Source organism: Zootoca vivipara, chromosome 14, assembly GCF_965207765.1.
Source record: "Zootoca vivipara chromosome 14, rZooViv2.hap1.1, whole genome shotgun sequence".
NCBI lineage: Eukaryota > Metazoa > Chordata > Lepidosauria > Squamata > Lacertidae > Zootoca > Zootoca vivipara.
The window spans coordinates 30,754,654-30,778,885 of NC_142597.1; the positions used below are offsets into that span (position 1 = coordinate 30,754,654).

At 45.2% G+C, this 24,232-nt stretch overlaps 1 protein-coding gene across 1 annotated transcript in view; it reads right to left on the minus strand.

Moving 5' to 3' along the window:
• Window positions 1-23,724, minus strand: part of LOC118097163 (N(G),N(G)-dimethylarginine dimethylaminohydrolase 1) — a 52,219-nt gene extending 28,495 nt beyond the window's left edge. The window contains exons 1-2 of the mRNA XM_035139845.3: window positions 22,955-23,724; window positions 2,244-2,343 (exon numbers count right to left, since the gene is read on the minus strand). Coding sequence (XP_034995736.2) covers window positions 2,244-2,343; window positions 22,955-23,263 — 409 coding nt within the window. The 5' untranslated portion in view covers window positions 23,264-23,724. The remainder of the gene's footprint in view (window positions 1-2,243; window positions 2,344-22,954) is intronic.
• Between the last annotated feature and the right edge of the window lie 508 nt (window positions 23,725-24,232).

The window sequence follows — 24,232 nt, forward strand, 5'->3', positions numbered from 1 at the left end:
ATTTATCAATCAAAAACGGACCGGAGAGGGAAAGGTTCCAGCGTGTATTCCTTTCGAATTGGGTCTGCTACAGCAGTGGTACACAAGGGCCTCTCACCGGAGAGAATAAAAGATTTCGGTCACTGGAAGTCCAAAGCTTACAAGGGTCACCTCCGCCGCACAATGTGACTAAGTAGTTGAGTTTGACAAATCACTTACGGTACGTTCTTTTGCTTTGTTCTCAGGAGATAATATGGTGAATATCTGGATGGTCGATCACAGTACCATGCACCGGGGTCGGGCGCGCGACCATGATTGGAGATTGCGTCCCAGTTTGGGGCTACCTCCACGGGTCAAATTTTCCTGGTTTACAAGGGGATGGATGTGCTGGACGAACTCCTGCCAGCTGCGTAGGCCAGGTCCACCTCGCAATATACCCGTTTTCTTGGAAATGCAGTGGAAATGATTTGGCTTACTGTAAATGTGTTGATTTGCATTGAAGATTTGACAGACTTTGTTGAACTGGTGGCTGCCCTTTCAAAAATCTCGACTTTCTTTGCTCTTCACTGCTGGAGAGATGCATTTCTGTGCGACTTTCAAACCCCTCTGCTATTGATAAATCGAGGAAGTTCTTGGTTCCGGCAGTGGCCAGAACAGCTTCAGCCTTGGATGGACAAACTATCTTGCACCCAGCCATAGGATGCTGCGAGGCCACAGGGTGAGTCCTAGTTGATGTGCATCACAGGACTCACCCAACGGTGGTTAACCCTTCACAGACTGCCAGCACTGCGGGCTGGAGTCATATGATGGCGTACATCAAGGGTGTTCGTGGATCTGGCAGTGGCCAGAAAGGTGTCAGCCTTGAATGGACAAAAAACTATCTTGTAGCCAGCCATAAGATGCTGCGAGGCCCCAGGGCGAGTCCTAGTTGATATGCATCGCAGGACTCACCCAACGATGGTTAACCCTTACCAACGTTGGTTAACCCTTCACAGACTTCCAGCACAGTGGGCTGGAGTCATATGACTGCAAGGCGTCCCTGTTCCGTGTTGATGGCGCGAACCTCTCGAATGAGGGAAATATTGTTTGGCTTGTCGACATTTCTTTTGCTAATAGGTATTGGTCACGGCTGTAGGGGTATTGGCGGCGAGCCCGTTGGGCTCGATTGGCGGTAGGCATTGGATTATCGCTGAAAGGTTACAGGTGGGGGGGAGGTTGCTGCCATCACCTCCCCCAAAATGCTGAAGGGTACTCCCTTAAGGAGTCCGGGGCGTGGCCTAGTCCGAAGCCGTGGTAGGTGAGGGCCAAAAGGCACGGCCCCTAGCGGTGGCCCCAGGGTGAGTCCTAGTTGATGTGCATCGCAGGACTCGCCCAACGGTGGTTAACCCTTCACAGACTGCCAGCAGAACGGGCTGGAGTCGGATATAGACTGTTAGATCCAATGCCTATGCCAATACCTCTCTACATCCGTAATCAATAAAGTTGTGGCCTTTTAATGCCCATTAACCTTATGCAATTTGTCCAGTGTCCTTATTTACTCTGGGAGGGATCGGGGTATCGCCACACAAAGAGCAGCGGGGCCTGGATAATTGACCTTTGGTGCAATCTTAATACAGTCGTACCTCGGAAGTCGAATGGAATCCACTCCAGAAGCCTGTTCTAACTTCCAAAACGTTTGGGAACCAAGGCGTGGCTTCCGATTGGCTGCAGGACGCTGCTGCAGCCAATCGGAAGTCACGATGGATGTTTGGGTTCCAAAGAACGTTCGCAAACTAGAACAATCACTACCAGGTTTGCAGAGTTCGGGAGCCAAAATGTTCATCTCGCAAGGCTTTCAAGGTACGACTGTACTAACATTATTTTTCCCAAGCAACCTATTAAATAAAGCAGACTAATAAACATGCACACAGAAACTCGGGGCACCTGTGTGATATGAGCAACTCCTGTTGATAGCACTTTTAAATTGTTTTTAGATATTATTAATGCTTTTGTTTTGTTTGTAACTTTGTCGTCTTGCTGCTTTGCCATCTCAGGCCCCTTTGGGAGGAAGGGAAATTAAATAAACAACAACAAACTTAGTTTACTTCTCCTAATTCGCTTGTCATTCTGATGTCAGGAATTTTATTGCATTAGGAAATTATTTCCTGTGTTCAAAGTCTCATGTTACTGCAAATTAACTAATGAAAATGTAAGGAGAAACTGGAAATGGTGTCTGTGCAGCCGAAACATTAAGTGGCAGAGTTTCGTATTTTATTTTACTGTACCTGTAAATAAAACATCTCCTCCATCTAGGGTTGCATGTTCATCTGTCATCTCTACAATGTTCAGGTTAAGGCTTTCAAGCGCTCTCTTCATTACTTCAACCTGTTTGGAAAAGGACACATTTTAGAATTTCATTTAAAGGCTGCAGCCCTAGGCACAGTTTTGAACCATGAACATTGTTCGGCTTTGTATCTGCTGTACTGGAACATCCACAAATCAGACTGAAAAGAGATGTCTGGAAATTTATGGTGATATACTTTTTAAGCCAAGTTTAGAGAACCAACTTTCAATCTGGCATAACCACACTGGTGATTGGTGTCATTAGGAAAGTTTTAATTAGTGAAGAAATAGCATGGAAAATTAAGAAAACAAAACAGATTTTTTTGAAAATGCTAATAAACCAGGAAAACTTCTGGCATGGCAATTGAGAAAAAGTGAGCAAAACAATTATGTGAATAGGAGAAAGCAAATGTCTCCGCTGCCTGTGATGGCATAGCAATACCAAGTGAATTGGCTGAGATTAAGTGGAGATTCGTTTAACCTCCTTGTACAGGAGAGATGAGACAGATGAATTTAAGTAGTGAGAGAACTCATAAGACAGGCCATAATTCTTCAAAAAAATCTATTCGGCTGCAAGTGTCAAAGCTTAAATATTGAATCAATATGAACTAGACTTAAAAAAAAAATTCACTCATAAAAAAAATTGAGTGCAGTGGTAGAAAACAGTGAGTTCATTTTAAAAAACCCTAAGCCATGAGCTGAGTTCGATGCCCATTAATAATATTATGAACCATTTCAAACTTTAAAATATCTCTCTCTCTCTCTGGGTGAAAGCTAGGTGTAACACTGAATAACTGTGACCAGATATAGATAGATGATAGAAATATAAAGGTAAAGGGACCCCTGACCATTAGGTCCAGTCATGACCGACTCTGAGGTTGCGCACTCATCTCGCATTATTGGCCGAGGGAGCCGGCATATAGCTTCCAGGTCATGTGGCCAGCATGACAAAGCCGCTTCTGGCGAACCAGAGCAGCGCACGGAAACGTCGTTTACCTTCCCGCTGTAGCGGTTCCTATTTATCTACTTGCATTTTGACGTGCTTTCAAAACTGCTAGGTTGGCAGGAACTGGGACCGAGCAACGGGAGCTCACCCCGTCACGAGGATTCGAACCACTGACCTTCTGATCGGCAAGCCCTAGGATCTGTGGTTTAACCCACAGCGCCACCCGCGTCCCCGATAGATAGATAGATGATAAATATGAGAGCACAATGAAGGTTAATTCTTTTCTCCCTGCATCACTGCTTTCTGCTCAAAATGACCACCCCCAGTTGCTAATGGGCACAATGTAACCCCATTATACTTGTCTCTTCTCCCCCCACCCCAACTGCCTGCAGTGGACTATTAGCAGCGTCAGGGGTGGGGGAGAAGATTTCAACAGGAAAACCTTCATGACCTCAGATTCCAGCAGTGTCGCAGACAGAACGGAGTATGACCAGGAAGGCATTGAACCCGAGCCGTTTAACTGAGCCTGAACTTAACTTAGGTACCCCTGTGCCCAGATCAAATACTGAAGCCCTTGAGTCAATTTATCCTTCCTTAGAAGCATCTAATCATAGAACTGTAAAGTTGGAAGGGAAGTCCAACCAGGGCCGTCTCAAGCAGGTGGGGCGCCCTGGCGCTGAGATTGCTCCGGTGCCCTCGTAGCGCGCAGCACGGCTTTGCCGTGCAGCGCTCTGGCGCCCCGCACCGCCGGGCCTGAGTCCAACCCTCTTACTTTAGAGTCGCTAAACTGCTCAAGGAATTGGGTGGTCGGTGCAGTGGAGAATGGGCTTATAATATCAGAACTGCCTCAGCTGCTATATGCAAAACATCTATCCCTTCCACATTTGTGCTTTAAATGAAAGCCATTTCTTAAAAAGTTATTTATTGGTACTCGGTTATCTCACCTCTGGCAACAAAACAAATGTTTTCAAAATGAGAACAGAAATGACAGATTGATGAGCAGAATGGAGGGAGGGAAAAGAAACAGGGAGATGAATCCTTTATTTTCTTAGCTGCAAACAGCGTACAATATTTTATAAAATTGGCTTGAAGCTGAAAACGTTGAACAAATGCCGGGATCTGTGTCAGGCATAGGCAAACTCGGCCCTCCAGATGTTTTGGGACTACAACTCCCATCATCCCTGACCACTGGTCCTGTTAGCTAGGGATGATGGGAGCTGTAGTCCCAAAACATCTGGAGGGCTGAGTTTGCCTACCGTGTTTCTCATATTATAAGACACGTCTTATATTTATTTTTTCCTCAAAAAAACACACTATGGCTTATTTTCAAGGGATGTCTTATTTTTTTCCTCCTCCTCCTGCCGCAGCCGGCATTGCTACTGCGCCTATCACTATGTCTTATTTTCGGGGTATGGCTTATATTCCTTGAATGCTTTAAAATCCTGTATGGCTTATTTTATGGGTATGTCTTAAAATATGAGAAACAGGGTATGCCTGATCTATGTTTTTGTTTTGTTTTTTTAAGCCATAGCTCTGCTGGTCTTTGCATACACTCTAGAAAATGGCCAGCAAAGAAGTATTCTTTTCTTAACCCAACACAGGACGTGAAATGTCATTCCGTGGGGGCTGAATTTCTCCCACTGTGAATGCCTTGTTCAGAACTTATAGACAACAGGGAAGTATGTTAAAAATATATTTCCCTGTCCCTTAAACCCTGTTCTTTGAGAACAAATGGCAATGCTGAACAAGCCTATTAGCACCACCTCTAAAGAAATACCTGATATTATTAGTGAAACAAACAAGCCAGCAGTACTGGAAATTGTTAATGCTCTAGGCTAGTACGGTGGTACTTCATGTTGCGAATGGGATCCATTCCGGCGGCCCATTCGCAACATGAAAGGGCCGCAACATGAAGTGCCGCATCTGCGCATGCGCATGACGCAATGTAGCGCTTCTGCGCATGCACACAGGTCATGGATACCCCAAACCCGGAAGTAACCCGTTCCAGGACTTCCGGGTTCGGCACGTCCGTAACCTGAAAAGACACAACATGAAGTGGACATATCCTGAGGTATGAATGTATTAGGTATTGAGGCCCCATCACTGCCTTCCACAGGGATGCCCAGTCCTTACTGCTCCAGGTCAAACAGATGTTCAAGCAACTCTGTGAGTTATGTTTTCAAGCTCTAAACATGAGCTTGCAGCATGCATCCAAATCTGAATTTCTTTCTCATTTGTAAGTGAAACTCTTAATTTTCCTATGTGACTGTTCAACTGTTTTGCTTCATCATCACCACCGCCACCATTTTATTATTTATACCCCGCCCATCTGGCTGGGTTACTTCCATGAACAAAGCATGTTTGTATGCACATAACATTCAGGTGTTCTGCTTGGTTTAACCGATCTCTCTTTCTCCTTCGACCAATCCTAAGCATAAAGTCATAAGGATTCACAGTTCTGCTCCCCACATCAGTTTCACTATCAGCACCCCCACACACACACATGCTACAGTTTTTGACAGTTCCTTTAATATGAAAAGCGTTTAACGCAAGAGCTATAAAACAGGCATGTGAAGGGCTCTTCATACAACATCGCCACTTAGGTGTGTGCTATTTTTAGCCTGTGTGATTATTACATTAATGGATTACAGCTTTATACGTGCATATTATTTAGAACAAGGGTGAAAAAAATATAAAAAGTCTGAGGCCTAACGACGAAGGAAGGGAGAAATCTGGTCGAAATGTACATGATGAAATACGGGAATAAGGTGCGGGAGGCATGGAAAACTTTTGCCGATAATTAGTGTAAGCTTGCTGCAAAATACCAGTAAATGTTTGGTCCTTTTTTTGCAATGAAAAGTATTTATAATTCATGAAGCTTCCTGAAAGCTCAGCTGTCACATTCTACTCATTCCAAAGTGCATGGGTAAAAAGAGAGTATAATGGACATTTCAGCTGGAGCTACTATTGCCCTTGAATAACCAATATTCCATTAAATTGCTAATAAACCCGCTTGAAGATGTAGATAACAATCAAGCCATACAGGAGGCATTCCTTTCCCCTGACACTGAGGTGTCAGATTTGACTTTGTACAGTACTGCTATTTCTGTGCTATTTGTTCTGGGCTTGATGCAAGGTATTCAGAACGCTTGCTCCATTCCAGTGATCACAAGCTGCTCTGTTTTAAAGGGCCCAGAATATCCTTTAGGTGTTGTTTACTGCCGAGTCCCTTATTTTAATTATTATCGTGGTTTTTCGTGTTGTTTGTTTAAAGCACCTAAAATGAATGAGGTACTCTACAAAAATAGTTTAAAGGAAATATAAAAGGCTTTGCCTGAAGCCTTACTATCAAATTAATTAAAATACAAAGGCAGAAAGGAGGAGAATTAAATAATAATTTAACTGCGAGAATGATGTGATTCTTCTTGCTTCATATACAGTATGAAAAGCTAGAAATGCAATGGCAACGTTTATTTAATATCGCAGGAGGAAAAGGCAGCTTATTTGTACTTGTGTGTATGTACGCCTGCAAGAATACAAACAGTATCAGAGCAAGACTAAACGCTGCAATTCTTAGATTGGGGCCTCTTCAAATTTCCATCTAGATTCCATGTTTCCTAAAACATTTCTGTCCTAAACCAGGGACTGAGAACCTTTGGCCACCCAATTGTTGTTGGACTACAATGCCCATCATGCCTGGCCATTGGCTTTGCTGGCTGGGGCTGATGGGACTTGGGAGAATAACAACCTCTGGGAGACCTCAAGCTCTCCATCCCAGCTCTAAACTTTTTGAAATGTTCCTAACTTCTTCTTCTGCATATATTAGTCTTCGGTTGGTCTGCCACAGACCATACGCTTTGGGTTGGCACTTTGAATACGTGAGATGGGGTGAGCTCCCGTTGCTCTGTCTCCCAGCTTCTGCCAACCTAGCAGTTTGAAAGCACCTCAGTGCAAGTAGATAAATAGGTAAAGGTAAAGGGGCCCCTGACCATCAGGTCCAGTCGTGTCCGACTCTGGGGTTGCGTTAATTTTTCTCCTCCCTAGCATATCATGAACTGCGAATCCCATGCAGCAAGAAATATCCCAGCTTGCCCAGTTAATTAGCGACTTTGCTTTCCCCAACGTTTCAGCTTATAACAACAGAAAGGGAGTTGTTTGTTTGGAAAATAGGTGACATCTTTCGGTTTTTATACATCTATCCTTCCTTGGAGCAAACACAGCCTTAAGCTTTTGTGAACATTTGATAAATCTCTTAGCAACTAGTCACTAGAGTGGTTTCAGCCAACAATGGGCGATTCACAGTTTTAGCACAGGGTTGTCTGCCAAACGGCCTGAATAAACTCACATTGCTAGACACTACGGCAAAATGTACCCCGATCTCTTCGAAACTATTAAATCAGAGGAAAGCTAAGCTGCGTACATTCCACCAGCTCAGTTGACGCCTGGAGAAAACACAAATGTCTACTAATCCTATGTCTCTCTTTTCAATGCCACATAGGACTTACACCCAGGTAACTCTTCTAAATCTTGCTCTCTCTTTTTTTTTTTTGACAAAGTAGTGCTCTCTGTTCCTCTTAATTAGAACAACTGTACTTCTGGTTGAAAATGCTTCAAAACTACTCTATGCAAACCAGGGGCAAGAATAAAATTAGGCTTCTGAAAGTGAGTCAAAAGATTGCAATGGAGACAGCCTTAAAGACCTGTTTATATGACGGACACTGTAGTCATGACATAGATAGGACTGCCATGTAACATGGAATGAAATAAGTCATGCGAATGCTGATGCCAGATGCAGAATTCAGAGGAAACAGGGGGCTTGCATTATTTATTTATTTTTGGGTGCCATTATGAACACTCATTAAAGCTGTTCTCATAGCAGCGTGCAAAGAAAGGGCTGACTCATCCTCATTCTGCCAGTGGTGTCGCATTTCCAGAAGCGCCTCCATGAATGGCAACGGCAACTGTAAGTCAATGTGCCATGACTCAAAACGTAGGCAGCTTTCCAGGTCATGTGGCCAGCATGACTAAACCACTTCTGGCGCAACAGAGAGCATGGAAACGCTGCTCACCTTCCTGGCGCAGCAATACCTATTTATCTAGAGTGGTGCCTCGGGTTACAAACACTTCAGGTTACAAACTCCGCTAACCCAGAAATAGTACCTCAGGTTAAGAACTTTGCTTCAGGATGAGACCATAAATCGTGCTCCGGCGGTGCAGTGGCAACAGGACCCATTAGCTAAAGTGGTGCTTCAGGTTAAGAACAGTTTCAGGTTAAGAACGGACCTCCGGAACAAATTAAGTTTGTAACCAGAGGTACCACTGTACTGGGGGGCAGGGGTAGGGAATCTGAGGTTCTTCATATGTAATACTAACTCCCACCAGTGCCACCCAGTATGGCTAATGGTCAGGGATGATGGGAGATGGATGGCCAGCTCTGCACTAGAAAAATTGGAAATTCTAATCATTAAAAACTTTTTGTATGCCTGTTGTCTTTGTCCATGGAGTTTTCTTGGCAGGGATACTGGAGTGGCTTGCCAGTTCCTTCTCCAGGTGGATCACGTTTAGTCAAAACTCTCCACTATGACCTGTCCATCTTGGGTGGCCCTGCATGGCATAGCTCATAGCTTCTCTGAGTTATTCAAGCCCCTTCACCACGACAAGGCATTGATCCACTAGAAGGGGACAACAGAGGACGAGATGGTTGGACAGTGTTCTCGAAGCTACGAACATGAGTTTGACCAAACTGCGGGAGGCAGTGGAAGACAGGAGTGCCTGGCGTGCTATGGTCCATAGGGTCACGAAGAGTCGGACACGACTAAACAACAACAATCATTAAAAAAAACGTTGAGGTGGTGTGGGGAATAGCTACCTAATGAGATGATGCGGCAAGAGTAGAGATAATCACTCGGAAACGCTGCTTCATATCTTGACTGGGATCCCTTGTTGATCATGGGGGGAAATAACCCACATTCCACAAAGCAGTAAATTCTGCCTTCACGGGCATGAGTGACTTCATTGGAAAATGCAGGCTAGCCTTAAATGATCCTCTTTTAACATCTAGCTCTCTTCCAGATGTTATTCCTTTTACAAATATCGCACCAACTTAATCTTAACTACCGGTATATCCCCTTAAAGAAAGAAGTTTGCAGGGCCACCAGTAGCTTTGGATGATCGGAGTGCAGATTAGCCAGGATTTTATTGGGCAAGCTGCTAACTTTTATTCTAATCTACATAAATGCAGATAATTTACACAATTGTTTCCTGTCCAATGCTCCAGGGATGTGGTATGTTGTATATCTAAAGAAAACCCATCTGAGGAAAAACGGGCTCAGCAGAATGGAGAATGGCCTGTAGTTATAATGGGTTCAAAACTGTAGCTTTTTAAAATGATATTTGATACACTCAAGATATATTGCATTCTCTCACAATTACTAAACAAGAACTTTGGCTCAAAACGATGGTCTGGTTTGGATACACCCCCAAAACGAATACTGTAATAGTTGCATTGTGGAAGATAATGAAATTGAGCATGCCACTGAAAGCTTTTTGAGGAAGGTCTCCAAACTTGCTGGGCTTCGGGCCGGTGCCTGCAGCGCCAATCGTGCGGTGGGCCAGACAGTGGGGGAACGCAGGGGAGTGTTCGCCCATATGCATGCGCACACACTATTTTCGGCGCACTTCCAGGTCCCAGGAGCACCGGAAATAGCTTGTGCACATGCGCACGGGCCTCCTCCGACCCGGAAGTGGGCCGGAAATGATGCTTGCGCATGCGCGCAAGCTATTTCCAGTGCTCTGCGAGGGATTCGGTTCCTACAAGTTGGTGCCCCTTGTCATGTCTTGAATACCCTCCCAAACCCCGCTGTGGTCAAATTTGGGACGTTCATTATTTGGTCCTCAGCAAGCCGATTCATGCGAGGCAAAAAAAACTGCAGCTTTTGGTTGGTTGCTCTGGCGCAAGCCACCCAACTCATACCAGAACGCCCAACACCCAGACAGGGGGGCATTCCAGGATCCAATCAGAAGCCGGGATGGCTTCTGCAATTCTGGAATGTCCCGCTCAAATCGGGACTGTTAAAGAGATATGGGCTTGGGGCCGCCAGGGTCACATCAATAGAGCTTGCACAATTACAGAGGGAAGAGGATTCTATGCACGCATTGTGTATATGTAGCTTATTTATTCTTTTCCTATACATGAGGAAAGAGCTAAGAGGTCCCCCCCCCCCAAATTGTACTCTTCTGCTTCAAACTGCAACTTCAGCAACCTGGCATTCTGGGTCTGGAACATTTGGGTGTGATTTTCCAGCACAAAGTCCCAAAGCATTGCTTGTTTAGTAATGCAGTAGTGATCATTAACAAAACAACCTTTGAATCTTGAATTAGGGTTGCCATATTTCAAAATGTGAAAATCCGGACACAAAAGTTTTTTGAACTAAAGATCTACACTTCGCCTACATCTACACTTCCAGCATGGGATTTTCCTGGACATTCAGCGATTTCCGCCAAGACACAGTTTCCGATGGCCAAATTCTGGCTATGTCCAGGAAATTCCAGATGTATGGCAACCCTACTTGAATGCAACCGATTTGCAGTTAGCAATGAGAATTAGCTGTAAACATTATAACAGACTCTCTTAAACATGTTTCATACATCACTCTGGAAGGCATGTTTTATTTAAAATCATATCCCCCTTCTTAGTTTTTCCATTTCAGGTCTCAGGCGAAATGAGTAAGGATATGTTTCAGAGTCTTCTGTTGCCCCCCCCCCCAATCCACAAGCTTTCACTTATCTGGCTCCCTCTTTTGTAGAGATTGGTTATACAAAGCTTTGCCGTAGTCAAATGTCCCATAGCTTTTGTTATATCAATGTTTTATGAAGAAACCCTTGGACATCTAATAAAATATTTAACATTATGCCAGATAGCATAATTAACACGGTTACTTGTACAAATTATTTTCTTTCCTCCACAAACATGACAGAAACTCATTATTTAATTACCTTTTTTTAAAAGCTTCTGGCTCAGGCAGCTCCATTTTTTGCTGAATTTTCCCTTTCTCCTGAATGCTAATCTTTCATTTCATACTAGAGATTCAACCACAAAATAGGCCTGATATCTGATGACACGTTTTCTTAAGCAGATAGCCTTGAGCACCCCAAGGTTAGTAACCTTGATTGCTTTATTCATACAGTACATTGTCAAAACGCCTTGCCAAATCAATGTCTCCTCTTCTCCTTCTGCATGCTGTAGTGGGGGTCCTCCCACCACCTGAGCCCATTTTGGGGGGGGGCATGGGGAGGATAGGGTGGAAACCTTGTTACTCTCGTGACTAGTCCTTGTGCAAGTTTCCACCAGTGGGCATACCTGCCAAGTTCCTCTCTGAAAAATAAGGGACTGGACCAGAAGTAGCACACCGGAAGTAGCACTGCCGCCATTTTGGAACTGGGCGGAGCATGCTCAGAACAGCCATTACCAATAGCCTGTCATCGATTGCGGAACGCAAAGCAGCTGCCCAAGTTATGATTGCCCCCATCGCTCCACCTCCCTCCCCAGTGGGGGACCTTTTGGCTCTCGATCCATGGGAAGGCACTCCTCAGACCAGTTCTCTTAGCCTTGAAAAAAACAAAAACAGTGGACATGTGGGAATAATGCAGCCACATCCCAAAGCCATCAAATGGTGCTTCCGCGCTCCTCTCTCAAGTGGTATGCGGGCACCATGGCAACATCGGCTAGGCCTAACGAGCCAGGGATGTAGAGTCAGCACTTCTCCACATACCACACAAGATAGATGATCCTCAGAGGCCAAGTCAGCCATGAGGAACATCTCCCATACATCACAAGTTATCCATTCCTCAGAGGTCATGCCAGTCATGGGGAACATCTCCCCATCCATCTTTAGTTATTCATTCCCCAGGAGCACAACTTCCCATGAGAAACAAGCACACTATGGAGAACAATAGGTCTGCGCATATATGGGCATAAGAGGGTTCTGCTGATATTATTGGATAATGCTAGATAGGGACCCAGGTGGCGCTGTGGTTAAACCACTGAGCCTAGGGCTTGCTGATCAGAAGGTCGGCGGTTCGAATCCCTGTGACGGGGTGAGCTCCCGTTGCTTGGTCCCAGCTCCTGCCAACCTAGCAGTTCAAAAGCACGTCAAAATGCAAGTAGATAAATAGGAACCGCTACAGCGGGAAGGTAAACGGCGTATCCATGTGCTGCTCTGGTTTCCCAGAAGCGGCTTTGTCATGCTGGCCACCTGGAAGCTGTACGCTGGCTCCCTTGGCCAATAATGTGAGATGAGCGCGCAACCCCAGAGTCGGTCACGACTGGACCCAATGGTCAGTGGTCCCTTTACCTTTACCTTTAATGATTGGTTTATGGCTTGTGCATATGCATTTTCTATACCTAAATAAATATGTGGTCACGAGAGAGCTCGGGGCTCTCGTCCCACGACTGGTTGGTTCTATCAGTTGTCTGTCTTGTCTTCATGAGAGCCCACCGCTTGCAACAAGCCTTGCTGCTACATCCTTCGCTGCTACACATCTGGCTGTTTGTTACACCCAAACACACACCTGTGCAAAACACACACAGGATCAATAACCCCCATAAGGACAAATAAGAGATACAAAGCCTGAAGGAAGTGTGAAGAAAGTCTAAATACCAATAAGGGAGGCAGTGTTCAGTTAACAACTAGTTAGCCAGAGCCAACAGCCACATAGCATGAAGACATTGTTCTAGCATTCGTTGCTAGAACAGAAGGCTTTTAAGCCTGGCCTCTCCAGCTCCACACAGAACAAAGCTGTAAGGCCATAAATGTTACCTAGGGAATTGGTCTACTTGTCAGGGTTAGCTTACGTACAGTATCCTTTTCTCCATGCAGAGGACTTCTGCATCTTGTAGGTTGGGGGGGGGGGAGAGTGAGACTCTGTTACACTCCTGATTATATCACAGGGAGTGTGACAGGGTCTGAATTGGATTTGCAATGAACTGGGCTATTTTTCTAGGTTCCCCCTGCCCTGCAGGTTTTTCTAGGCTGGTATGTCCCGTTCCCGTTACTGCTTTTAAATGGTTTTTAGAAGTCTGCCTCCCAACTGAGACAGGGAAAAGAGCAAGAGCATAAATGTAAAGGGGCCCCTGACCATTAGGTCCAGTCATGGACGACTCTGGGGTTGCAGCGCTCATTCCGCTTTACTGGCCGCCAGAAGGGTACTTATTTATTTACTTTGACGTGCTTTCGAACTGCTAGGTTTTTAGGAGAATGCAACAGAGGGGGAAATGGAGACACACATTCCACCAAGTGTACATACCGGTATACTTAAGCTTGGACATAAATACTGCAAAGTGATAATAGAAAATTTCAGCCTTCGTTTGCATCTCTTGGGTTTGATCTACTGTAAAGTGCTAATTCCCCGTGGAACTACTGATGGGCCACGACCAATTGTGCAGCAGAGTCTATTTTAAGTGATCTGCCAGTGACTGGAGCTACTGCTGCTACTAATGTGCAATGCAAAGTTAATTATTCTAATTAATGATAGGGAAGTTAGCATATGGCCAACAATTTCATTAGCGTGTTTTTTCCTTATTAAGAACCTTATCCTTAATCATCTCTTGGCACAGAGCTTTCAGGACATATGATAAACTTCACAAACTGCATCACACATATCACAGTTCTGAGCAGTACTACTTAATCCATTTAAAGCTGTCCTCATAATGGATGCTTCCTAGTACGACATCAAAGGATAGGCTGTGGAGCCTGAGTGAGGTGCTTTGGTCCACTTCTTCTCTTTTCCCTTATGTGACCCTAAAGGACCCCTGACCATTAGGTCCAGTCGTGACCGACTCTGGGGTTGCGCGCTCATCTCGCATTATTGGCCGAGGGAGCCGGCCTATAGCTTCCAGGTCATGTGGCCAGCATGACAAAGCCGCTTCTGGTGAACGAGAGCAGCACACGGAAAAACACAGTTTACTTTCCCGCTGTAGCGGTACCTATTTATCTACTTGCACTTTGACGTGCTTTTGAACTGCTAGGTTGGCAGGAGCTGGGACCAAGCAACGGGAGCTCACCCCGTCACAGGGATTCGAACTGCCGACCTTCTGATCAGCAAGCCCTAGGCTCAGTGGTTTAACCACAGCGCCACCTGGGTACAAATTATGTTAACACCATACACTTGAAGTCAACTCTCCTGTTCCCCCCCCCCCTTTGCACTCCTCTTCTTCACAAAACCAGGTAAGAAGTCCAACACATTATGAGGGAAAGGAGGGGGGGGAACACGTTGTTTTTAACAGTCACCCAATGTTTCAAATAACATATCCAGTTATACAATACAATAATGTGTGCATATACCAGTTGTGTGCAATTGTCATCTACCAGTTCGGGTCTCTCACCCAGAATCACTTAATACAGGCAGGCATCCCCAAACTTCGGCCCTCCAGATGTTTTGGACTACAATTCCCATCTTCCCCAACCACTCGTCCTGTTAGCTAGGGATCATGGGAGTTGTAGGCCAAAACGTCTAGAGGGCCGAAGTTTGGGGGTGTCTGACTTAATACGTTGTTTGTGTCACACTTAAATAAGGTTTGCCATATTTCATAAGTAAAAACCAGGACAACCCGAGAGTTGTTGAGCATTTATAAGGAGTCTTTTTTTAAAGACAAACCCCAAAGCTTCCCCCCTTCCCCCCCATGCCAAAAACCCCCCCACGATTTTTCAATTGAGTTTCCCAAGATTCAGGACAAAGCACTACCTTTCGGAAATGCTCCCCCCCCCCAATGTCAGTCCCACCTTTGAAATCCCGGTGTTGTAACCACAGGCAGGCAAACTTGAGAGTAAGCACCACTGAACTCTATAGGCCTTGCTTCTGAGAAGGATCAGGCTGTAAAAGTGGTAAAGGCATGGGGGTGGGTGGGCTTCAACCCTTTGAAGTGCTTGGCTTTTCCATGGGTTATTGGACATTTTGGAATTGGGCTGATGATCAAATTAACAGAACCGAAGGTGTAACGGTGTATATATGGTGGCAATAGCATACCCCGTTTCCTTTTTTAGTGAGACTCCTTGATATTGAACTGATATTGCATCTGTATATACACAACAGAGCTGCAAACCAAGAATTTTAAGCTGATAAATCACCTTCCTTTAAAGAGATTAAATCAACCGATTTCATTGAAAATAAAATTTGCAGATTTCAGAACTCAAAAACATAGACAATTTTTTTTACAGGAATTGCTGCAAAATTGCTGCCTTTGATCAACAGGACTTAACCTAAACCACAGGACTCATCATGGTTTGGCTCCAGTCAAAGCTGGACTATCTAACCCAAGAACCATCAATTAATTCATTTACTTTAAATATTTATACCTGCCTTTCAAAGACCAAGTAATCTCCAAGCGGCATAAACAATGCCAAAACTCCTCTGTGGACTGGCCTCTTTTTATTTTATATCACCCTCACCATCACTACAATTGTTGCTTTCTTCAGTTGCGACGGTTGGAAACAAGACCTTCAGTCTCAGTATTATAGCAGAATTGTCATGAATTGTGGGTAAAAAAAAAAACCTTGGTGTAAATTCAGACAAACAGATTTTCCCTTCTCCAATGGACACAGACTATTTATATTGTCCACTAGAATTGTTCAATCTGGTGATTGCAACCTGTGTTCCACTGTGGGCAAAATGTTTGTTTGAGAATGCCCTAAGGAAAGCAGGTGGGTGCTTCTGCCACAAGCACAAACTGAAATTCAGCACATCCTCCACCCAACCTCCTTTGCAGAGCAAGTTCTTATTGTCAACTGTTTCACAGACTAGAAAGTAAGCAGAATGGAGACAGCAACATTCCCAAATAACGCTGACCCAAGAAAATGCTTTAAAAGGAATTTGAAGCCTTTGCTTTCTAGGTCCAAGTCCATCACTTGGTCCAATGAATATACTTTAGCACTCAGTCAGCAGTTTAATTTCCATTAATTTATTATCTAAAAGTTAGCCTTTAAAAGAAAGCTGCAACTTCACTAACTGAACTTTAAGCATGTTACTATTTGTGTGTTCCTTTTTAATTCATTACCAATTATCTCACTTCTCCATTGGACACCTATAAGCAGTGGGAAGTTTCAGGAGATATATGAGGGAACTGAGAGAGATCTATCGCCAAGCAGGTTTGGCAAAAGCCAAATGCCAGATAAGATTTTAAGTTTTAAATCAGTCATTTCCGAACATAAGGGTCCCACCACATCAATAAAACACTTGCAACTGTTTATTAAATACCAGTCTGATAATACAAAAAAAGTCTCATTTTCCCACTGTGCGGGAACTTGGTGGGATACAGAACGGATTGAAATACCCTTGAATATCCTAGTTGCGCTAATCTAATCTAATCAAACTCACCCCACAGAGTGTTTGTTGTGGGGGAGGAAGGGAAAGGAGAATGTTAGCCGCTTTAGGTAGCATATTAGCTCCTTCGGGTAGTGATAAAGCAGGATATCAAATCCAAGCTCTTCTTCTTCATGGCTGAGTGGGGATTTGAACCCTGGTCTCCCAGGTCCTAGTCCAGCAGTCTAACCACTACACCACACTGGTGAGTAGAGGAGGGAGGTCAGTAACAGATACAGGAAATCTGCACCCTTTAACAGACCTTATATGCTCCAGAGAACTATATCCAAACCTACAATAGAATCCAGTGCTTCCTGAAAATTCTAAGATTTGAGGAAAACTTTCTGACCTGTTATCGGATGCAGATTCTTTACCCTTACACCTAAAAATGTTTACATTTAGTATGTTGATGAGTGAACACATCCCACCTTAAATGGAGTTAATCTAACCCTCGCGTTTCTGCATGAATCAATTCTAGGTGTACCTGCCGATCGGAAGAAGGAAAACACAGATCAGTGACTCATGCAGAGATGTAGCAGGCAGCCCCTCATGGCAATGAGAATTCTACCACACTTGCGCGCTTTAGCAGCGACGGAATGACCCAATATGATATGGCAAAAATACCTACTCCTAGTGGAGGCTGTTGGAATATAGGCAAGCCCAGAACGTAAATGCAGCAGACAGCATTGTATGTGTTGGGGGTGGTTGTTGTTGTTGCTGCTGGGGTGTATTTGGGCGTATCTCACTGCAACTACTTTCCTTTCCTTTATTTATTTATTTATTTATTCATTCATTCATTCCAAGCAAGTCTCCTGAAGCACATTACTATGCACCAGGACACAGTCTGGAAATTGCATCCTACTAAAATCACAGACACATTCCTGCAAATATATGCTGAAGATTTCCATAGTACCTAAGTGGATTTAACTTTTTAAAAACTTCATGCATGCAATGCATTTATTTCCCAATATACAGTAATCAGTACTCCATGGTAGATTTTTGTTGGATTTAGCAGCCTGTTCTCCCCACCCCCTTTAGCTGCTAATCCATTTGAGCCATTTCCCAAATCAGACTCTGCTGACTGCTTTTATTTCATTTTCTGGCTCACTGATCTTATCCCTGCCTGTCTGAATGGATTGCAGAGGTGGTTCTTGACATGACTGTCTTCTGTCCTGGAAACCAATTACAACTCGTAGGCTATATGAGAAAGTTTAACAGGGCAGAATATAATGGACTTCATGTTAATAAAATACTGCTGAAAACACAAAAGCAAACTTTAGGTCGCATATCATCACTACATAAATTTAAAGCTTCTGCCCAAACTATCTATCACACAACATCTCCACAAGATTATGGAGGAAGAAATGGAAAGATGTATTTGTATATGCAAACAAATCCACAATGCTTATATAGAGGGGGGAGGCACAGTTTGTGAATCTCTCTCTCTCTCTCAAAATAGTTCAAGCATTCTTCCTATACAAAGTGCAAATATACATTTGAAAATTATACACCGGAAGAACACCAACTTTTCCTTTGTTTGTGGTTAAGGTAGAGGAAAGAGGCTGGGAGAGAAAAATATTGCCACTGCCAGCCCCCACACTTTGGCTCCCAATAGTCTCCCCCATCTGTCTGCAAAGTTCTACAGCTGCAGCAGAACCAGCTGGAAGTATGGAGAGTGCTCTGGGCAGCCAAACACCACCTGCCCCATAGATCTAAAAAAAGCAAGACTGCTGCAGTGCAGTGAACCCACACCACAGGAAGACACCAAAGATGTTCGTCCCTTTTGGATTTCCATTTCAGAGTCCTCGCACCTGCTCATCGATTTGGTGTCCCTGAGGCATTGTTAAAAGAGATTTGCCTTTGTTTTTATCTGGCTGATAGGGATGCTCCAAGCATCAAGAGTGTTGGTGACTACCATCTGCCTCCCCCACAGGGTGAGAGTCTGCCTGTGGGGAAGGGATTGGGCTCTCTAGGTTAAGAAGCTGGCAAAGACTGCTTGTATTGCTCCAGGTGAGAGATGGGGTTGAAATGCATACGTTTTAGTTTGCTTTTTTTTCTGCTCTTCTTATCGAGTGGACCTAATTCTTTGCACAGGACTCTTGGAGAGGGGTTTTTTTCTTTTAACTGAAGTGTGAATTGAATGGATAGAATCATAAAATTGGAAGAGACCACAAGGGCCATCCAGTCCAACCCCCCTGCCAAGCAGGAAACACCATCAAAGCATTCTTGACACATGGCAGTCAAGCCTCCGCTTAAAGACCTCCAAAGAAGGAGACTCCACCACACTCCTTGGCAGCAAATTCCACTGTCAAACAGCTCTTACTGTCAGGAAGTTCTTCCTAATGTTTAGGTGGAAGCTTCTTTCTTGTAGTTTAAATCCATTGCTCCGTGTCCGCTTCACTGGAGCAGCAGGAAACAACATTTCTCCCTCCTCTATATGACATCCTTTTATATATTTGAACATGGCTATCATATCACCCCTTAACCTTCTCTTCTCCAGGCTAAACATACCCAGCTCCCTAAGCCGTTCCTCATAAGGCATTGTTTCCAAGCCTTTGACCATTTTGGTTGCCCTCTTCTGGACACGTTCCAGCTTGTCAGTATCCTTCTTGAACTGTGGTGCCCAGAATTGGACACAATACTCCAGGTGAGGTCTGACCAGAGCAGAAAATTACTTCCCTTGATCTAGACTCTATACTCCTATTGATGCAGCCCAGAATTGCAGCCCAGAATTGCATTGGCTTTTTTAGCTGCTGCATCACACTGTTGACTCATGTCAAGTTTGTGGTCTACCAAGACTCCTAGATCCTTTTCACATGTACTGCTCTCAAGCCAGGTGTCTCCCGTCCTGTATTTGTGCCTTTCATTTTTTTGCCCTAGTGTAGTACTTTACATTTCTCCTTGTTAAAATTCATCTTGTTTGCTTTGGCCCAGTTGTCTAATCTGATCAGGTCATTTTGAAGTGTGATTCTGTCCTCTGAGGTATTAGCCACCCCTCCCAATTTGGTGTCATCTGCAAACTTGCTCAGGATGCCCTCAAGCCCATCGTCCAAGTCATTGATGAAGATGTTGAGTAAGACTGGGCCCAAGACAGAACCCTGTGGCACCCCACTAGCCACTACTCTCCAGGATGAAGAGGAGCCATTGATGAGCACCCTTTGGGGTGGGGTTGGGGTTGTAATGTGGTTGATGAGTGATTGGATATGTGGAGGTTGTGTAGTTAGATTGGTGTTATGTAATTAATGTGCAGGTGAATAATTTTGGAGAATGTGGGATAGATTCAACTAACCCAGTACACTAGTGGATGTCAGTTGCAAGGTCTTCCTCAATGGCAATGGGGCTTTCCTCCCCTCTCCCACCCATGCCTCTCCCACTCTTGAGGGTCAGGAGAACCCCCAGAAGACTATGCAGGAAGGAGAGGAAGGATCATTCCAACAGCAGCAGAAATGCCAAAACGAGAAGTGTGTGCTGCTGAAATCCTTCCAGTATTATTTTGTATCAGCATTCAAATTTTCTAGACAATATATACTGCAATTAAGTTTCATAAATAATTTACTTTTGTGATTATTTTATTCATGCATATAGTTTTATTTGTTGTTGCTTAATTATGTTACTTAAAATGTGGAATTATTATTATTAGTGGTAGTAGTAGTAGTAGCTGCAGGGTGGTTTAGATTTTAATGTGGACTATATACCGGGGCATTTTCACCGATGCTTTTTTGTTGGGATATGTTGAAATATCAAACTGTATGTAAAGTACAGAGCAATTGAAACTTATGCTGAGCTGGTAGGGAGAGGGTTGGATTAGGTGGAGATATACCCTTGCTCAGCTTTCCTGAATGAACTGGCCTTCTACCAGGTAACTGACTGTGCAGGTGAGTGGAAGAGTTGTCAGTGGGCAAAACAGGGCATTTCAAAGGTGGGGAGAGATGGGACTGAGCTGGCCCTGGATCCACTGGATTCCCAAGCCAGTCTCACCACCATTGTGCAATGCCATCAGGTCCACATCAGGCTTGGTGATCTTGCCCCTGACCTTCTGCGGCTGGTTGTGCGAGCTGTAGAGCTGCAGGTGTAGCAATATCTCTGCCGCTTTGCAAAGCCCTGGCAGCATGATGTGCATACGCAAGTTTGGACTGTGCCCTAAATAAAAATGGATGGAATTTATGCATGAAATGTTGAATGTTTACATGCAGAATTCACCACTTTGTTCAGGATCAATTCCATTTCTATCAAGAGTTTTTTCACAACAGAAAAAAATGTCCGAGAGCTTGCGATCTCTCACCTGAAAGAGAGCAGAGCATGGCACACGTGCACTCACCTGAAAGACCCACTGAACACAATGGGACTCTCTCCAGAGTAATCATGCACTGGCTACAGATTTTTAGGAAGAAACACCAAAAGGAAATATATACTAGTGTGGAAGGCTAAGCAACTGTTCACCTAATAAAGTGAACGGGGATACTTTGCTCCCCACAAAGATACCTATACATCAATGTGAAGAAGAAGAAGAAGAAGAAGAAGAAGAAGAAGAAGAAGAAGAAGAAGAAGAAGAAGAAGAAGAAGAAGAAGAAGAAGAAGAAGAAGAAGAAGAAGAAGAAGAAGAAGGGGAGGAGGAGGAGGAGTAGTAGTTTGGATTTGATATCCCGCTTTATCACTACCCGAAGGAGTCTCAAAGCATCTAACATTCTCCTTTCCCTTCCTCCCCGACAACAGACACCCTGTGAGGTAGGTGGGGCTGAGAGACTTCAGAGAAGTGTGACTAGCCCAAGGTCACCCAGCAGCTGCATGTGGAGGAGCGGAGACGCGAACCCGGCTCCCCAGATTACGAGTCTACCATTCTTAACCACTACACCACACTGGCTCTCTCTTGCCAGGTGCATTTTATGACAGGCGCGGGTCCAATTGCAACCACACAGAGGTCTCTGGGTGCCAGGTTGGCAACTGACATCTCCATCTGGCTGGCCCCTCCAGCTTTTGTAAGCAGAACAACTTATTTATTACATTTATATACCACCATTTTTTCCTCCAAGGAGTACATGGTTCCCCCCCCCTTCCTCAGTTAATCCCTACAATGACCCTGTGAGGTAGGTTAAGGGGCTGTGACTGGCCCAAGGTCACCCAGTGAGCTTCATGACTGAGTGGGGATTGGAACCCTGATCTCCCAGGTCCTAGTCTGACACTCTAACCACTACACCACACTGGTTTCCAGTGAAAGATGTCCTCTGTACGTTCTGCTGTTCTTCCAAAGGCACATGCACCTGTGCTTTAAATAACCTACTCGGAATACAAAGATATGTCTTCAAGCAATATTCATGGCCAACTTTTCCACTGTGCATGGAAGTGTACCTTTTATTCCCTGCACCTGTGAAGTTTCCTGTGGTTGTTGTTTCTAATTATTGCTGGCAAACGTGATGAGCATCACTCTTGATCTGGCTTCATTAAAAAGAAACCTGCTGCGGTTTCATTTGGAGCCATTACTACTTTCGAAAAGAGCCTGTCCATTGATAAAATGAAAAAGCTGTCCCTTCTAAAATTTCGGGCAGGGTAGAAGACACAAAGAAAGGAAAATTATCTTTTCAGTCCAGCCAATTATTTCTAAAAGCAAGCACCCTGCCACAGCGCATCTGTGTGCCCCACAATTGAAAACTGATTCATGCCCCCCCCCAAAAAAAGCTCATTCAGATCTACTTTTTCTCCCAATCTGCAATATCGTGCTGGCTTGGCTTGGCGAAAGACGGGCGAGGATGGGAAGGCTTCAGAGTTCACAAGAAACCATAGCTGTCAAGTTCTCCCCCTTTTTTAAGGGAAATTCCCTTATGCTGAATAGGCTTCCTCGCGAGAAAAGGGAAAACTGGACAGCTATGCAAGAAACGAGAGAAGAGGCTGCCTTGGTGCTGAGCATCTTATTCCTCCAGCATCTCTCCTGCCTCCCTCCTCCCAGCACAGCCGGCCACGCCTTACAGCACAGCATTCCCCACACCCAGCGCGCGCGCGGAGGCGATGAGGATGACGGCGGCAGTCCAGGAGCCCCTCGCAGGGCGTGCTTCCCACCCCCACCTCGGTCCGGCTGAGAGGAAAGCGCAGCCTGCCAACGCTCTGCCAGCCCATCCAAAGATGCTGGACCCCCACCACCCCCACCAAGGCGCTTCTTCTACCCTCTTTCCCATCTCTCCACACTCCTTTGCCCATGGTGGGAAGTTGCTTTCCCGCTCTCCACACTCCTTTGGCCATGGTGGGAAAGTTGCAGCGACCCCCGCCCGAGAAGTGGGGATGGGAGAGTCAGAAAGAGAGCCCCCCCCCCGTTCCAGCCCTTCTCAAGTCGCCCCCTCACAGCGCGCCCCGCCCCGGTACCTCTTTCCTCCTGCTGGGCGCGCCCGGGCGCGTGAGGAGAGCAGTCTCCTCGCACACGACAGCCACGTCCTCGACGAAGACGCAGTCGGGCAGGCTTTCGTCGGCAGGCAGCTCCAGCACCTGCAGCCCCAGCTTGCTCTTCAGCACCCCGACGTAGAGCTGGTGCTCGCGCTCAGCGCGCGCAAAGTCCACCTCCTTGCCCTTCTCGCGCCTCAGCGCCTGCTGGCACAGGGACTCCGGCAGAGCCCGCACCAAGGCATGCGTGCAGCGCCCGAAGGCGGAGGCACCGCTGCTGCCCAGCCCTGCCATGTTTGGGAGAGCAAGAGAGAGGAGGAAGAAGGGGAAAAGGAGGAGGAAGAGGGCAGCCGGGACAAGAGCAGGAGGCACCACCACAGCCCGCCTTCTCCTCTGGCTGACGCTGCCAAGCTTCCCCCACCTCTCCTCCGCTTTCCCTCCCACCACCAGCTGAAGCACCCTCCCCACCGCCTCAGAATAGGAGGAGGTGGGTGACCAAGCTTCGGATTGGCCACGCTTGCCTCATCGCAGTCCTGCATCCCGGGGACTGTCCATTGGCTGGGCGCTTTGGTCGGGGCATCCAATTGGCTAGAGGCAGCAGAAATTACCTGTGCGCTGATTTACAACTTTCTTGCACATTGACCTCAACGATCTGCAGTATCATCGCCTCCTGGATAAAGTGTTAGGCTTCGTTATGTCGGAGGAGGGATGAGCTCATTGCATTTCAAGCTGCTAATGTGTACATGGTCTTAGATATGGGCTGGAGAGACATGAATTGACCATTTACCTAAAGCCATGGACTCTGGACTCACGAGGATGGGTTTGACAAAGTCTGAACTTCATGTTCCCATGTGTAAACACATAATCATTATTTTGTTCCAAAGTGCCTGCATTAATTAAGCACTGTAATAAGGAGTGACCTAATTCAGAGAGTTGGTGAGAGTAAGAACTGCAAGTACTCTGCACAGCAAGTAAGTTAAAACAAAGTGCATATTGTGACTTCCATTGGCTGTGAACAAGTACCAGTAGATTTCTTTCATTAATTCAACCATTCATTCATTCATTAATTCAGCAATCTAGGAAATCTCTCCCTCACTGCAGATTTAAATTTGAAAACAAATGTTTAGAATTTTGTCAAAGAGCTGCCTGGGTACAAGGGTTTCAAGCTTGGATGTGAGATTTCAAGTTATACTTTACAGGCTACTTTTTAACTCTGGAGATCTAAGGAGATGGCCATGTTATCTGTGCAGCAGACAAACAGTC